General features: G+C 40.8%; 1 protein-coding gene across 1 annotated transcript; it reads right to left on the bottom strand.

Annotated features, from left to right (window-relative positions):
- Nucleotides 1-1,479: 1,479 nt before the first annotated feature.
- On the bottom strand, nt 1,480-16,436 carry LOC100705826 (carbohydrate sulfotransferase 6). Its single transcript, XM_003439560.5, has 2 exons — nt 16,129-16,436; nt 1,480-3,077 (listed from the first exon to the last, which is right to left on the bottom strand). Exon 2 carries the CDS (start codon nt 2,995-2,997, stop codon nt 1,798-1,800), a length of 1,200 nt encoding a protein of 399 aa, XP_003439608.2. The 5' UTR covers nt 2,998-3,077; nt 16,129-16,436; the 3' UTR covers nt 1,480-1,797.
- Nucleotides 16,437-17,479: the final 1,043 nt, after the last annotated feature.

The raw sequence follows: 17,479 nt of genomic DNA, 5'->3' as shown, positions 1-17,479 counted from the left end.
AATTCTCAGGCACTTAAATGGAGCCAGAATGCAAAATAACACGGTTAATTCTGAGCTGAGAGCAGGTCTGAGAAGTAGCAGATAATCTAGTCCAAGCTGGGAGACTTTTGTCATTTACATCAATATCTTTTGATGTGTCAGACATTCAATTGCAGACAAACAGCAGACTGACTCCATTTTAGGGCAACATTTATGGCAGGTTTTAGTAACAGCAAAAAAACACAACTTTTTGTCAGTACCTGTTTTTTTATATTGTGGGGTGTGTGGTGATTGCACTTTTTACTGAGGGATGAATTAAGCTTGAGTCCAGTTATTGAGTTTCCTGGCTGTACCATATTAATAACATGAACATCGCTAAGAGAGGGTAGGTAAGTTTCATTGTGCTAATGCATTTTCTCACGGCTCTCTGCAGGTTCTTAACTTTTCTCACACCATGAGCATGAGAAAAAGATATGAGCAGCCAAATGAGTAGTCCTTCAGGTCTAAGTGCTGTTAGCGCGTTAACACATCAGGTGCTGGTGATACTTGGAGGTTGGTCAGTATTTATACATCGTGTTGCACCATTAAAGACTTTGCATAGGAAACAGCTGTATTTCTTTGTTCTATAAGACTCGGCTGTCCTTGAGGTGCACATAAGGAATTGGAAGGGCGAGAGTAGCTACTAGAAAGCATAAAATAGCATCATTATCATGAATCGAGCCTTCAGGAGACAATGGTTTGATGCATGTGCTTAAAACAATGTGGCATGCAATAGCCTTGGCCAGCTCTATGTGTTTACTGTGACACTGTTTAAATTAGGATTTTGGTTGTGTTACGGCCTAGGACATATTTTGTCATAAATCGGTGTGTCAGTATGTCTGTGGACTGTTTTTGTGTATGGTCTGTCCCTTTAAGTGTCTCTACAAGTCCCTTGTCTGATTGGGTGAGCTGTTTTGAGTTGGCTTCAACATGGCAGCTGCTGATTGGCCCCCATTGTCAACTGGCCACTTCAAAAACTGTGTCTACAGCCAGTGTTGCCAACTTAGCGACTTTGTCGCTATATTTAGCGAGTTTTCAGACCCCCTAGCTACTTTTTTTCTATAAAAAGTCGCTAAAAAAAGACGTGAAAGCGCGTATCGCTTTTACTCTCAACAAGCAGCGGGTGCTGTAACGCAGTCAGTTCTTCTTTTAATCTTTTACTCTTCTGCTGTTTTGTGGATCACAAGGTTTAAAACTACTTATAAACACACACACACAAAGTAACTCCACCAGAGTGCCTATTTCGGGTCACTTTTGCCGGTCCAAGCCCGGGTAAAGGAGCAGGGTTGGAATTGTGACATTAAAAAAACAATAATTGCTAAAAGAAATTTAATTTGTAGTTCTAAATAAACTCTAAATGCATTTAGGACGTTTTTTACTCACTTTATGTCTCTTCCACGATGTTATTTCTCTCTCCAACAACATAGGTTACAATTATATTAGCGTGACCAATTATGCAAATTAGGTGATGACGTCATTTAGCGACTTCTAGCGACTTTTAGGACAGCCAATAGCGATTTTCCTTACTGAGGAGTTGGCAACACTGTCTACAGCAGTCATTCCCCTGACAGCAACTGACAGCCACAGCAAACCTAGTCTTGATTAGTTTGATTTCTTACTTTTGGCCTTCTTTATGCTTTTAGTTTTGGTATTATTGGCTTTGGTCCTCAAACCAGGGGGACCAGGGCAGGGTGTTACCCTCATCCAGTCGTTTGAGTAGTCCATCTGTGAAAAAGTCTGTTTTTATTCCTGTTTTAACAAATCTTTGTCATTCCAGTTCTAACTGTTGTTAGGATGCTGTGTTTTATCAGGCAACCAACTGAACTGATAGGGTTCCCGTGGCACCAGGAGATCTATGTCGAGCCTCTTCTGTTCCTTTTCGGTGTTCACCGTCCTGTACCCGAGCAATGACATTGCCCCTTTACACACTTCTTGGATTCGTTTGACCTTGTTGTGTGGCAGCATGGTGCGCCAAGCCTGGGAGACATTGGTAGCACTCCTTGAGGTGATCTTGAAGGCCTCTTTAACAGAGCCTTTGCCTTTTCCATGGGTCACCTGGTAGATCCATGTGGCCAGTTGCGTGGTCATCTCCAGACCTACAAACTGATACATGGCATTGATCTCCTGGAGTGGGTTGCGTGCCATGTCCTCATAGCGAACCAATTTGTAACGGCCTTTTAGAAATGGAGGTGGCTTCACGACCGCCCTCTCGTTGATACGCACATGGCTGCGACAGATCTCCTGCATGACCTGATACTGTACCTCTGCTTCCTTGATGCGTTTCTGTTCCAAGACGATAGCGTTATCACTGACAAAGGCCCTGGCTGACTCTTCCCTAGACCGCACCACTGCCCGTGGGTCTCGGACCAAGTGGATGATGCGGAGATCTAAGTTTGGGTCCTGCAAAAGTGGATAAAGTGATTCCAGTTCAAAGAGCCGCACATCTTTGTACACCACATGAGAGTAAGAGTTACACGCCTGCTCTACACTCTGCAGTCCCTCAGCACCACATTTCTCTAGGCACAAAGTCTGGTTGCTGAACTGATCACGTGGCGTGAGAGGACAGACTGGAGGCGAGCACAGAGCTCGACTGTGACTCCACATAAACAAGGACGACACATTGTGGTTCTCTGGAAGGTAGGACTCCATCACTGAAAAGTCACACTGGAACAGGCTCCGTAAGAGATCCCTCACTGCCATTCGAAGCGCCTGTGCACCATTTTTCTGCAGCTTGGTCCACACATGCCAACCGGGCTCCATAAGGTAGAAGACAGACGGGTGCTGACTGAACACCTGGCCCATGAGGGATGAACCTGATCTCCACGATGACAGCAGCAGAACGTGGACTTTGGCATTGGATGGGGGTGGGTCACAGGGGCTGAGTTGGACATACCAGCTGCAGAACAGCACTACTGCTGCTCCCTGTAGGATCACCAGGAATGTCATGGTGCTGCAGTTCACTCTGTAGCGTGGCATCATGGCTGTCACCTGTTGTCAGTCAGTCGTGCTTCGTGTGAATCCTTCTCTCTTTGGTCCTGTGTTGAGCTGTGTCTCTTTTGCTGCATTAAAAAAGCAAGACAGACAGAGAGAGAGAGAGAAATTCATATGCAAGATTTGATGTTCATTTTTATACAGTACTCAAAATCTCTTGCACTTCCCATCTTTGTAGGAATAATGGCATTATCAAGCATGTGTTACACAAGGAGAGACCCACATACTAACTCTGTCTCTTATAAATGACCTGACATTAATAGTGACACTATATTGATTAAGAAAAGATGAGTTTAGCTATCACTTTTTATCTTATGAAAAGCTCTAATAATAAATAAAGTAGGTTAATTTTACTTAAAGACTAGTTATACATGCTCCAGTAAATGAGGCCTTGTTCAACTTTCAATGTTGTGAAAAGCGTCTGTTTTTTATATTACATGTAAAGTGAAATATTTTATTTTTTGTTTTATTTTTGTTGATAATGGCTTATGGCTCATGAAAAACAGAAATTTAGTATCTGAAAGTGTTAGCATATTTAATTCAAAGTTTGCGTATGAATAGTGTGTATTTCTCTGTTTAGTTTAGTATTAAAACCACAATCACAGTGACAACTGCTGATGTCACAATTGTCCAAATGATCATCGACATCATTTACAAAGAGCCCCGGAATGTCCTCACCGAAAAGATTGGTTGTTCAGAGTGCTGTATGGAAGCATGAAAACCTTTTTTCAGGTGAAACTAAAATTTTGCATTCAGGCTCATAGCATCTGGACGAAGAGAGGACAGGACTCAAGGTGTTTGAATGGTTTGCGATACTATGTCCTCTGCTGTTTCATCAAGTCCAAAGCCAACACAGCATCTCCCAGGAGATGTGTGAACACTTCATGCTTATATCTCCTGACAAGCTTTATGGACATGCTGTTCACCTTTTCCAGCAACGTCACCACTGCCCTCAGTTCAAAAACTACTACCAAAAGGTTTGCATGTCTTTACTGTGTTTGATTAGCCTGACGTAGAACCTCAGCAGTGCAACAAGGTGCAACTCCCTGCCACACCACACAGATGCCGTAATTCATGGCAAATACGTCCCAACCAAGTAATGACTGTATAAATACACTTTCAACACATTTCTGTATTGTACTTTTATCATTTATCTGACAAAACATTCTAATAATCTGAGATACTGAGAAACTCATGAGGTTGTTAGTCTATTACAGTTTTGTTTTCATGAAAATTCTCATCTTAAAAATTTTAGAAAGATGTCTGAAAAGCTTGTATCAAATTATAAGCTATGCAAGTTTCAATGGTTAAAAATGATTCAAATGACACTCAGCCAATCAGACTAAGTCACTAGACTATATCTATTATAGCCTGTATATAAATATACTGGTGCTGTCAGTGTTGATCTCGTTAAAATGACGTTAACACCATAACCGCATTAACGCAGCAAATCTCCGTTAGCGAGTTAGCGTGCTGTAGAATGCTGTGGTAGCCGTTTGGTTCACGGTGCCTCTCACTCAACCCTGGATCCAGCAAAACAGCCTCAGACCATCACGCTTCCTCCTCAATGTTTGACAGTTGAATTCCACACAATCCTTTCGCCTACTCGACGGCGTACAAAGATTCCACGTGATGAAAATTTCAAATTATGATTCATCCTTTTGATTCTTATTCTGACGTCTTAGCAATGGCTTTTTTGCTGCAACTCGTCCTGTCAAACCTGCAGCTTGAAGTCTTCTCTCCACAGTTGAAACTGAGACTTGCTTACTACAACCTCTATTAATCTCTACTTGAAGCTTTTGTCCTGTGAGCCGCTGTTAGGATTCAGAGATTCTTTTATTGCTATCATATAATCTGCTTTATGATAAATGCATTAAGAACATGTTTTACAGTATTATTTTATCAGTAATATTTCTTACAGGGTTCATATTGCATTGAATATGTTTGTCATCACATTCATTCTATTCACAGGTTTAGTTCATTTTATACACATTGCATATCTGTGCTGATTTGGAGTTGATGTTCCATCCCAGAGGGTTTTAAGCTTCACTGGTGAGAGTGTCCAGGTGATACATGTTGAGGGAAGATGAGAACATAGCAGGTTAATTGCATGCATGCTTACAATACACATATTAATCTAGTAGCAGGCCTGAGCGAAGACCCAAGTGTCTTCTGCTTTTCTTTGAGACCTGCGCCAATCCTGTCTACTTAGTGATTGATGACGAGGGTCAATTATTAGCCCTTAGAGACCCTGAAGCTTGAAGTTTATTACCTTAAAAGGCAAGTGTTATAGAAAAGAGAAGTTACATGTCTGTTTATAGTTATTAGAGATGTACAAGATGTACCCGTGTCTGTAAACAATGACTGTACAGAATGTATTTTTGACCTGTGTTGACGTGTATGTGTGGGCGTTAATTTTCTATGCTATAAAACCAGCATTCAATGTATTTTTGTCAGAGGAAGACATATGCTGATGTTTCCTCTCCGGTGTTAATAAACTCATCGTTTGATTGCACTTGTCTGGTGCCTCCGTCGTTTGTTGTTCTGGTCTCCAATTGATTGATCTTGCACGATACCACCTATAACGCAAGCTGTTAACTCTCAGAAACTTGTCCTCTGATTCAGCTGTGGCTTTGGGTCTGCCAGACCTCTTCCTGTCATTTTTCTGCCCAGTTTCTGAGTGCTTTTTGATGGTGAAGGAAACTATACTCACTGACACCTTGACTTCCTTGCAATTTATCTTTAGGAAAGACTTGCTTTTTTAAATGTTGTGATGGTCTGTCTCTCTTCCATTGTTAATTTCCTTTTTCGCCATTTTTGTAGCAACACACTACTTTCTGCAGTACGATACTGTTCAACTGATGCTCACGAGGGTATGGTTCTACAGTGTGTTCCAACACTGCTTTTATGCAGACAGAGGGGGTTGGAAATAATCGAGAAAAGTTGGAACACCTGTAGGAACTAGTAGCACCAACTATCAAGGCTTGATTAACCTCCATTGCTGCAGAACAGCTTTAAATTGTTAACCCATTTTGTGTTCCCTGAAAAAGGCCTTTTTGCATAATTCTGAAATGTACATCATTTTTCACTCATCTTTGTACCATTTCAAGCTATTCATTGGACTTAAACGACTTGAATTGCAGTAAATAACTGGAAAAAGTGGGGTGTTGCTAATAATATTTCAAGGAGACTGACAGCTTATGAATTAAAGATCACTCCTCACACTTTTAAAATTTTATTGTACCACATCATGCACTGACTGTACCTGACAAAGTCACGTACTACACACTGTTGTATACAACACTGTCAGACATTGGTTTGATATTTCCGGGACAACAACAAAAACCACGAAAAGGTATTCAAATCCATTCATTACCTTTTCAGGTTTAGATTCAGTTGTGTTTATTTTTAACTGAAAGTCGTGAGTCATTCATGGTCTCACGCACATTTTTAATAAAGATAAAACAGATAAGCAGATAAGATTCTTAGACATCGTTTTTGGAAATTCTTCCTGTTGTACTGCGTTAGTAATGCTGTATTACCTGAATGCATGTTTACCTAGTTTTTTCTACACATACGTACATGCATCCATCGTCACAGCCTATTGTAAGCAGCTTCCATTACGAAATCACATGAATTCCGAAAAACCACCACCCACTCAACTTAATATTATTATTTTAAGGTGTGTTCTACAACATTTGTCAGTTTAACCAGTTTAAACTTTATATAAAGGCATTCTTTATATACAAGATTCATTTTCATATATCTGAGACCTTACAGAATGTGCTGTGCTTTCCTCTGCCTCTGTCAGGGGTATCTTGAAATGTTTGAAGCATTTCCACTGCACCATTGCACGTATATTGAAAACAAAGGCTGTGCTGAGAATTCTGTGATATTTAAAAGCAAAGTGGTGGATTATGGGACATTCAATGCATGTTGTTGGTATTTGTGTCACTGGTTGCTGCAGGAGAACTTCATTGCACCTTGATATGTGCCACTGTGACCATAAGGTTTTAATGTAGCTGGTCAGTGTACTTTTTAAGGGTTAAGGGTTGTATTTAAATTAAATAAAATTTTCAAAAAAAATAAAAGATCTGCTTTATCATTACTTTGTCACACATGAGATGATTTTAGCAAAGTTTTAACTCTTGGACACTTTTAAATGATTACATTTATTGTGATTAAAGCGCAAATCTCTTTGCATACTTTCAAACTGATCAAGGACAAAACTCTGATCTCTCCCCTGCTGTTCCATGATAACGCAACATGCTGACATGTGAGCTGTGTCACCTCACCAGCAGCTTATGATAGGAAAGCGGTGAACTTGTTGTCACCTGATGCCAGTTGAAAATACTGGCACCATTCTCCTGCCAGCAAGTACAGGAAGTTCCGACTGAAGCAAATCATGATAGTGTGCCGTAATCTGTCTAAACAGTGCGTGACACAAGCTAATACACAGGTATTAGTCACTACTGTATTCCTGCTCTCTGTTTCTCTGGGTCTTCTGGTTGTTGGGGTTTTCTGTGTATTACTGTAGGGTCTTTACCTTATATATTAAGTGCCTTAAGGTGTTTATGTGATGTAGTGCTATATGAATAAAACTGCATTTAGTTTATTTGAAAGTATCAGGTTACATGGGGGTTAGCCACCTGACACTCACAGCAATAAGGACCCGAGTTTAACTCATCAAGCTGGGGCCTTTCTGTGTAGAGTTTGCATATTGCTGGGTACTGTGGCTTCCTCACACAATCCAGAGTGAGTGTGGTCAGGTTAACTAGTGATTCTAAATTTTCCATAGATGTGAATGGCTGTGTCTCTCTGTGTTAGCCCTGCGTCAGATTGGCAACCTGTCCCGGTAGCTGGGATAGGCTCGAGCCTCCCCTGGTGGATGAAAGTATCAAAGATCCAGTTCAACTTGAATATTTTAAGACAAGCATTTACTCATCCACCCGATAACTCACGCTGGGCTCGACTTTTAGCTGATAACAAAAGCTAAAGCCTAAGAAAATTACAGTCTTGTTAGTAGCTGGTCCTATTCCCTCAAGAACCCCCTACTTTCTGAGTAACCTGTGTTTAGCTCAATGGGGTGAGCAGGTGCCCTTACAGCTGAAATCCAGTAGCCAAGGTCCAATCAGCAGCCCTTTGCTGTGTGTCTCCCCTTCCTTCCTGCATACTCTTCCCCCCTACTCTCTCAGATGAATGCAAAAAATAATCTTAAAAAACAGAAATTTCTCAAACCACATTTACTCTACGGCAGTGTTTCCCAACCACTGTGCCGCGGGGCATAGGTGTGCCGTGGAAGATTATCTGGTTCCACCTGATTAGTACTCTAAGCCAGTGGTTCCCAAACTTTATTTGCTGGGCCCCCCTTTGTTTTACAAGAAAAATGTTCGCCCCCCCCCCTCTCGCGCGTGCACGCGCGCACGCACAAACACATCCTCCAACCACATACAGCCATATTTTGCTCCATTGCGGTTTATTTCACACCTCAAACATTTAGTAAACAATTAAGCAAATACGAGTAATCTGCAATAAATTACAGGTAGTAAGAAAATACACTACTAACTCTTTTATGCTAAGTCCGCACCTACACGGGTATTTTTGAAAGCGCAGCTGTTTCGTCAACACGTAAACGGCGTTTGGAATCACCGAAAACAAAAAATTTTTAAAACTCCTTTTTTGCGTTTACGTGTGGACGAGGTTCGTCAGGCAACGTCAAAGGTATGTGCCTTTTTTCACGTCACGCTGTGCGCCACGTTATTGTTTACACGAGATGAATTGCAGAATGGCAGATAGAGACAAAATACTGTTACTGTTAATCTGACTATCTGCAGGTTTTACACGTTTACATATACACACGCAGTTACTGTCCCTCAATTTAGAAAGGCAGAGGCGTCACGGTGTAATTATTTTACGTGTAGTTGTTGTTTTCCTGTGTAATAATATTCAACATTGCTGTCAATACATTTTTCAAAAAATGCCTCTCTGTGCAAAATGGGTTCAAAAACATAAACAGCTGTGGGATACTGTTTGTCCGTGATTTAGACAGGGGGAAAAAATCGTGGTAGGATCAGCCTGATATTATTTGTATCCCGCTGTAACTTTACTGCATAAAGAGCTAACATGTCCAAAATGTCAGGAGTAGTTAGTCATTAAGCGTTTGTGAACTAAAAATCAAAGAATGTGGGATACTGTTTGTCCGTGATTTGGAGAGCCCAGCGCTGCTCCCGACGCAGGGAAACCCAATTCTGCAGGGGAGACCTACCTTGGCACTTGTGCAGGTGAAACCAAAGGGAAGATATGCTTCACCATATTTTCTAGTCTTTGGCTTAGAATGAAGTTGGTTTGGAAACATATTCAGCTATGCTTCATCTCCTGCTTTCCGTTTGTGTGGGCGCCCCATGCTAGCAGTGTCTAAGCGTTGTTTGTTTGTTTTTTGGTTTTTTTGCTTTTCATGCCGCCCCCCCCTAGGGGGCGGGCCCCACACTTTGGGAAGGTCTGCTCTAAGCGATGGGTGTGAGTTACGGGCAGAACAATTTTCCACCGGAGGGCAGTACAACTAACTGCTCTATTTAAATTGGTTGAAGAAATTACATAATAGTCATGCTGTGAGTGACAAAACGCAGCATGTAATAGCAATAGATAAATATGTGAAAAGAAAAAGTAGTCAATCTGATCTGGGTCCTGGAGAAAATTCCGGCACAGATGAAGGCCCAGCACGAGTACTGGTGCATGAGACGAAAGCAAAAATGGTATACTGGGGACAAACTGAGCTAAATCCGCTACACCTTGTGCGTGCAAAAAAATTATCAGTATGCTTTTTGTGTCATTTCTGTTTGGTGGTGTGTTGTGTGATTTTTCTAATGTGAAATATGGTTGGGTTGGGAAACACTGCTCTACGGTACCAAAAGACAGGATTTTATTGTATTATTTTCTAACTAAACTAAACTAAACACTAAAATATCTGTACAAGTCTCTTGCTTAAACCAGGACAACTGTAATGCACTTCCACATACTGGCATGTGGGTGCAGCTCTGATGTAGAGGCGATAATGCCAGGTAATGTGAAGTTTCAGATAACTTTGTACTTTGTACTAATAAGACTGAAGTGTTGAATCAGCAAAAAAAGAAAAAAAGAAAATCCCATCAGGCTTTCTACCCTCACTAGAAAAGATGCTGTTAAATGACATTTAACTGCTGAAAGCAGCAAGCATGGTGCACTCCATCTCATGCAAAACTGCCTGAGGCTGTATGAAAATTTGCCCTTTCATTTGAAATACTAACAAGCTAGCAGTGTCATGAACAGGGACATCCTTGCAGAATGTGAACTGTCTCAAATGCTGCCCAAGTTCAACAACATTTCTGTTAGAAATATAAAGAACGTTTATACTGGAAACTTCTCAACCTACGTGAAGAGGAGTGATCGTGATCTGTGTTAAGTTTGGCATCAGTGAAACTAAAGCAGGACAAACCACATATAAAACTATAATGGTGTTGTAGGTGGTGGAGCAGATCAGGTGCGATGGAGCAGTAGGAAAAAAATTATTCATCTCATAATAGCCAAATTATTTTGTACTGTGACTTCGATGGAGCTGTTTTGTTTGTAGTGAGGCCTATCAGCAGACCTGCACTGCCCCTAGACAAATGAAGTCTATAAATATGATTCTATATAAGAGGATACACTGGCATTTTGCTGCTGGGATTCTTTCACCTGTACTTTAAAAAATTTCACTAACTGACTTTTTGTCTCTTTTTGTCTTGCATGGCCCATTTTTAGTTATGTTCCAAGTATTGGACACCTATGATGCCTGGACAGAAACAGCGACTCATTTCAAAAATAATGTCCCGGAAAATAAGTGTGCTCTACATAGAAAGTGAGCTTAAAATTAAGGAAGATCATTTTGTTGGTTCTAAAATCTGTGAACTGATACTTGACGATGAGTTCAAAAGGAACCCGAGGCCAAGGGAATCAGCACCCTGGGAAGAATTACTGCAGGTTGTCCAAATTTTACTTCGGAATCACAGAGCAGAGAATTATTCTGAAAGCAAATAAGCTAAAGAGTGCAAAATGTCACTAAAGATGAACTTTTGTTTACCTAAATCTGGGCAAGGTCAATGATGAGCATGGGGAAAGATAAAAGATAACAAAATGTTGGAAAGACTGATACCGCGGACAGTGTAATCTGAGCGTGACGGTTGACTGCTTCTGGTTCTTTGTAAAAGAGATAGATGCTCAGTACAAGTGCAAAAGCAAGTGCTCAAACATTTCTGAGCAGACATTTGACATGTTTTGACATGTTGATATGAAAAGTCTCAAAACACCAGTGATGTATATCTGAAAACCGTGTGAACCTCACAGTTCACCAAAAGTTTAGTACAGTTGTAAACTTTAACACAGTTCCCTAGGATTAACTAACAGCCTGCACATGCACAACATTTAAACTGATCTGAATGGCAGTAAGAAATAACTGGAGAACTTAAGCAACGCATTGTATCTATTAATAAAATCTTAAAAATGATGAGCTTTAAGTTTCCAGTTTATTGATATTACCTTTCCTACAGTCTTTCTTTACTTCAAACCATAACTCTATGATTAGAAACTCTAACCACAAGTGTACATGACATATCCAGTGCATGTCACACACCCTGTATACCAAACTGTGCAGGAACAGCTTGTGTGTTTGGTGATATCTGATGAACAGTATGAAATCTTGTAGCATGACTGCAGCTTTATTGTAGAGCACGGCCCTGACCAGGCTGTACGAAGAACAAACTTAATATTAGGTATTACCCCGCCTGTTAGGTTTTACTACTCATGAGCTGAAGGTGCTGACATGTTAAGACTTTATCTCCTGTTTATGGGTTGAATAGACTAGACAGCACACTGACTGATGGAGCAGTAAGTAAAAGATAAATGCTTCTAAACCCCCATCCTTCATCTGGATTTATATAATTTATGACTGCGTGATATTATACACACGCACCTTGTGTATACAAGGATCTGCAGCGTCACATGTGCAGACATCGTGTGACGTCTTGCGTGCAGCTGCTCGTGCACTGTTTGTTTGCAGGGAGAATGAATCTGGAAACAGATGCGTCTCTTTCTGTTTGCCAGCAGAGTCCATGTGCAGGAAACACTTAAGATATTCATCTGCAAAGAAGCATACATAATTGCACCTGCATAGCGAGCTGCGCCAGCTGCAACCTTTCCTTGTGATGATCATTTCTGAGAAAGCCGCTGCTCGTCCTGCTCAGCTCTGTGTGCATGAAAGAACACAGGCTCTCAGGGTTGTTTCGGGATGTGTTGCAGCTGCTTGATCAGTGGATAAATAAACCACACAGCCAGCATATCCTCCTCAACAATCCACTCAAACTAAATCACTCGCTTTGTTCATGAAGTCTGCGATGAAGGTGGCTATTCTTTAATTGCAGTTTCTGATGTTTGTAGTTGGTAATGGAATGCATATAAGAGCTGCAGAGTGCTCTTTAGACCACTCTGTATCTTGTAAGTGTACAGATCTGACTCTAAAAAGCTTCTTAAACATATGAAAAAAGATTTGAGCTGATATGTGTATAAACAAAATCAATGAGCCTTTCAAGCTGGCCTATCACAAACATCTATACTCTTTGTGACCCTGAACCGTACTTATTTCTGAAAAGTAAAAATAAACATTTGCTCAGTTTTGACGTAGTTGTTCACACATTGGCCAAACAAGCAAAAGATCCCTGGTTTGTACCCGGGAGAAGGAGATCACCCACCAGTTTGTGGGTGATCTTGTGCTGATGTTGGCCCGTCAGCCAACCGTGGAAAAGAGTAAATCTCTAAACTGCAAACAGCTGAAATGAAGCCAAATGTTAAAAACAGTGAAAAGTGCCCATTGTCCCTGTCTGTACTTTCAAAAATGTATGTTTTGATATTCTACGGGTTTTTTCTCCCTCTGCTGGTAAACTCCACGTTATTATAATCCCTTCTATGGATGCACAATCTGATACTGGACACAGGTTCAGTCATATTCAGTTCATTGTTGCTCTGCATTTATATCTCTACATAGCAGAAGCAGTGCACCTGTTACCAGCAGCAGAGCTAATATAGCATGGAGGAAACAGTCAGGAGGTATTCCAAGCATGCTGCATCAACAGCTTTTCTTTACATATTTGCAGTGGTTTTCAGTTAAATGCCTATCAAACTGTTGCCAAGTGGGATGACTCAAGTGAAAATCTCCAACAACAATGCCTTCTTTGTTGGCTTCTCTCTTGCTCTGTTTGCTTTAACACATGTTGGGAGGCTTTTACTGCACTCACAGTGACATAAAGTGTTGATAATCTTAATTAAAATTGAAATTATCTCATTTCGCCTGCTTCCTATTACACCAGTCTCCTTCCCCTGCTCTGACAGCAGGGTGCAGTAAAGACCGTCACACATTTTATAATGTGCAAATAAATGAGCGATTTTATTCTTAATTATTACTATTATTTTATTTATCCCAGGCGTGTAATTTTGTAAAAATGTACTCAAAGATCTACTTCACTTCAAAATGTACTTCACTTCTTAACTTTTTATACAAAGTTAAGAAGTGAAGTTTGATGTTTCCTTACACAAGAAGGATCCCAGTGTCCTTCCCACAGTGAGGATTACTGCCTCTTAACTCATCAGAATTCCTGTGTGAGCACATACTCGTAATCTATGCTGGAAAAAGTTGGATTGGTGCAGTCATTCCTGTTCCATACTTTATCACTTACTCAGATTAACATTAAACCACGAACAATACAGAAGTTTTAAGACGAATACCAAGATTAGTGATTTAAAAATCAGACAGCTGGTTGCTCCGTTTGTGTGTGTTGCCAACAGGGTCAAAGACCTAAGTCATTCCCCCAAGATGACATTTGACAACCACCGCTGTAGCCTTAATGACAAGTTTTTACACTTCAGTATATACATAGTAGTTTTTAGGTTTTTCAATGGATAGCTGCGCAAGCGGAGACCACCTTCACTAACTTCTGATTCAAACCCGGTCGTTTTGTTCTGTAACCAGGCCTGAAACATCACAGAAGAGCTTCAAGTGTTACTGCTAGCAGCCTCTCAAGGGGTAAAGAGCACAAGGACAAACATTATTCATGTGTGTTTTTTCCACCTCTTCTTTCTTTTTAAAGAAACTGTTGGACATTATTGACAATGATGGGCATCCTCTGCACACGGTCATAAACAACCAGAGGAGTCTGTTCAGTGACAGGTTGCTTCTCCAAAAGTCAAGGACCAACAGACTTAAAAACTCCTTTGTCCCACACGCCATCAGACTGTTTAACTCCTCGCTGGAGGGGAGAGGGAGGGGAAACAGGGGGACAAAGGAGGGCGGGAACAACTCATCTGTAGTGCCCTTTTCACTGTGCAATATTTTTCTATATTCAACGGTGCGATAGGCTCAAAATAGTTGAAATGTGCAATTCCCTGGTATTCCTGTTCCTATTTATTCTATTTATCACTATTATATACTCTGTATTTATATATGTCTCTGTGTTTATGTATGTGTATATATGGTATATTTCTATTTCTGCTTACATACTTTTGCAACTTCTGTCGGTGCTGTGCTACTGGAAACAGAATTTCCCAGAGGATTAATAAAGTTTTATCTAATCTAATCTTCTTTTTGTATTTTGTATCAGCTGTTATAAATGCTGATATTCAGCAAATCACCAGCCACCAATAAATCATAAATAAATCAGCTCATAAGATTTGTTTATTTTCTGCAAACCTCACATTGTAAATGTTCCTTAAGGATGTGCTTACATGGGTTCTTGCCGGTCTCTCAGCTATCCTCCGTTAGAAACACCTTTGCCATTATGACTCATATTTCTTCTCACCTGAAACACTCATAGACACATACAGTATTTCCTCTGATGTCACAGTCCCTTGATGTGTTTGTCAAATATTAAATTGTGGTTTCTTTTAGAGTACTAACAACGTAATAACAAAGCCAGTGTTCTTGGTTTGCTTTGTTTTTGGCCGTTACTGATTCACCCTTTTGTGTAATCAATAACTGCTTTGTCTTTTATCTCCACTCCCTTTGAATATTTAACCAGTTTAACACTAATACAAAAGCACACATAAGTAATGGTCAGTGGTACCCATGCACCAGTCAGCTGGTATGCATCTTTTTTTTTTCAGACATTATTTGGTAACTTTATATTTTTGCTGTGGATTTCTCCACTGTCACTGTCACAAAGTGCTCTTAATCCACTTACTATTATTATTGTTCTCTCTTCCATTGAATAGCGATTTGCGTGTTTGCAGATCAGCTGAAGGGTGAAGGCTGAAATCTTAGCAACTACCCACTGGAAACACTATAGAGGAATGCCCGTATTTAAGGATGATTGACACGGGAACTTGAACAGAGCAGGCTTCCTCGTATTACCTCTGTAACCCTGTCAGAGTTTACAGTTAGTTCAAATACTGAGCCTCAGGAGTACCTAATTCTTTCTTGTATATATCTATAAACATTATGTCAAATCCTGTTTCATAATTGGGGGAAAAGGAACATTTTTAAATGAAAGGCAGTGTGACGAATTAATAGCTTTAAAATTTGAATTTTTTTTTCAAAATCTTTGAAAAACTCAGCTATATATTCATTTGTACCACAGATAGAGTCTCACATCTTCAACTGCTGCTCAGAGTGTGGCCCCTGTAATGTCTGTCTGTGAAGCGCAAACGTGACATGAATATTTGTAGTTTTTAATTACTTAATTCATTTACTATCTTCAAATGAACCCCGTGGAATCTGGTAAATATAGCACAGAATAAAAACGGCTGAAGAGGTTTGTAGACGGTACTTGTAATCACATTACAGAAGATTGTTTAACGGCACAGACCAAACCAACTTTGAGGGGATACACGGGGGGTAATGGAGTCCCCTGCGCCTACCTGGGTGGTCACGGATACTGATTTCTTGAGTTTCTCTACAGTTTTGCGTTGCTCGGTTTTAAAGACGAATTTCTTCACATTGTTGTAAAAGGATCACCAAGATGGGCAGAAAAGCGGGTCGTAACCGAAGAGAAGCGAGCGGGTTGTAGTTTATTCGTCTTGTTTACCTCTTATTCTACCAAAGAGAAAGGAAAAAAGTCTCACCTTAATGTTGTTGTCGGTCGCGCTGTCTGACAACGGAGCCTGTGCACAGTCCTCTGAGCTCTCCTCTCCTCCGCCGCCCTCGGTCACTAGCTGCTCGGTCAACTTTCTTGTAGTGGCCGTGCACAAAGCGCAGTTTTGAGACGTGGCCGGTGGCTGTGCAGGGCTGACGGGGTGGCAGAGGGCTGGGCGGGGGCTGCTGGTCACAGAGATAGGAGGGTGGTGGAAGGTAGGTGGGTGGGTATAACGGAGCAGTTGTAAAAACGACATTTACGGCGCATCGATGGCAGACAGCGTTCCCAGCATGTACTCTTGTGCGTGGTCAGCAGGCTCTAATGTTAACTGCCCTGTGGTCCAGTATTTTATCTCCAGCCACCAGCCACTATCTTTATAACTCTGTGTTATTGTACTTACATTAGAACCAATCTTTCACATATTTCACATACCCTCCTGAGACCAAGCAAATAAGTGTCTTCCATTTTAACGTTTTTGTGATGTCCTGCACTTCAGGGCCACCGTAATTTGGAGCTAAAAGAGGCAACCCAAACACATGAGGTATCATTGGAAATATACAGATGTCCTCTTTTGAGCTCACTTTAGGACTTATTAAGCTAGCTCAAATAAATCAAAAGATGTAGACCAAAAACAAATGTCTATTTGTCCAGTTTTTGGCAAATACACACTTTCAAGTCACTTTGCTATTCAAAAATAACTTTGCAAACAGGAGAGACACTGGATCAATAAACTCGAGGACGCATGAGGACAGTTGACATTGTCCTTAGAACATTTACATTCTATTTGTTTTGCTATTTTTGGCCACCACGGGTGGCCACTCTTTCGTTTCAAAGAGATGAGTGCTCTTCCTCTGCACTGGCTCATCGGCTCACTGTCCTCCCCAGTTGTGTTGGTTATCACCATGGCTGCAGAAGCTCGAAACTGCTGAATACTTCTGAATAATTCAACTGAGCTCGCATTGCATTAATAGGGGGGGGGGTTAAGTTTTTCATTACAGTGTCTCCCTGTCTGCAAGGCCCCTTATCATAACTTCTCTAGCAGGCTACAGTTTCAAGTGCCCATCCTCCGTTTTAATAAGGGAGTTAACCAAAATGTTGTTGGGCATTAGCCCATAGCCTCTGCTGCGTCCAGCATCTGTGCTTGTTGCACCTAGGTTTGACCATCCTTTTGTTTTGCAGGTACATAGATTTTGCAGGTTTGGCTCACTGAGATTTTGTGAATTCTTTGCGTGTCCTAATCAGAGACCAATAAAGGTGCTGCTGATTCTGTGCTTTATCTTAAGCTCCAGTTTCTGAATCACTTTTAATGTATACTGTACCATTGCTACTTAGTGGGGTAA

The sequence above is a fragment of the Oreochromis niloticus genome, linkage group LG7 (assembly GCF_001858045.2).
Source record: "Oreochromis niloticus isolate F11D_XX linkage group LG7, O_niloticus_UMD_NMBU, whole genome shotgun sequence".
NCBI lineage: Eukaryota > Metazoa > Chordata > Actinopteri > Cichliformes > Cichlidae > Oreochromis > Oreochromis niloticus.
This window is presented reverse-complemented; position numbering and strand designations above follow the sequence as displayed.

Bases quoted from the DNA above. Each gene is read 5' to 3' on its own strand.
- LOC100705826 (XM_003439560.5), bottom strand. From the start codon at position 2,997: ATGATGCCACGCTACAGAGTGAACTGCAGCACCATGACATTCCTGGTG.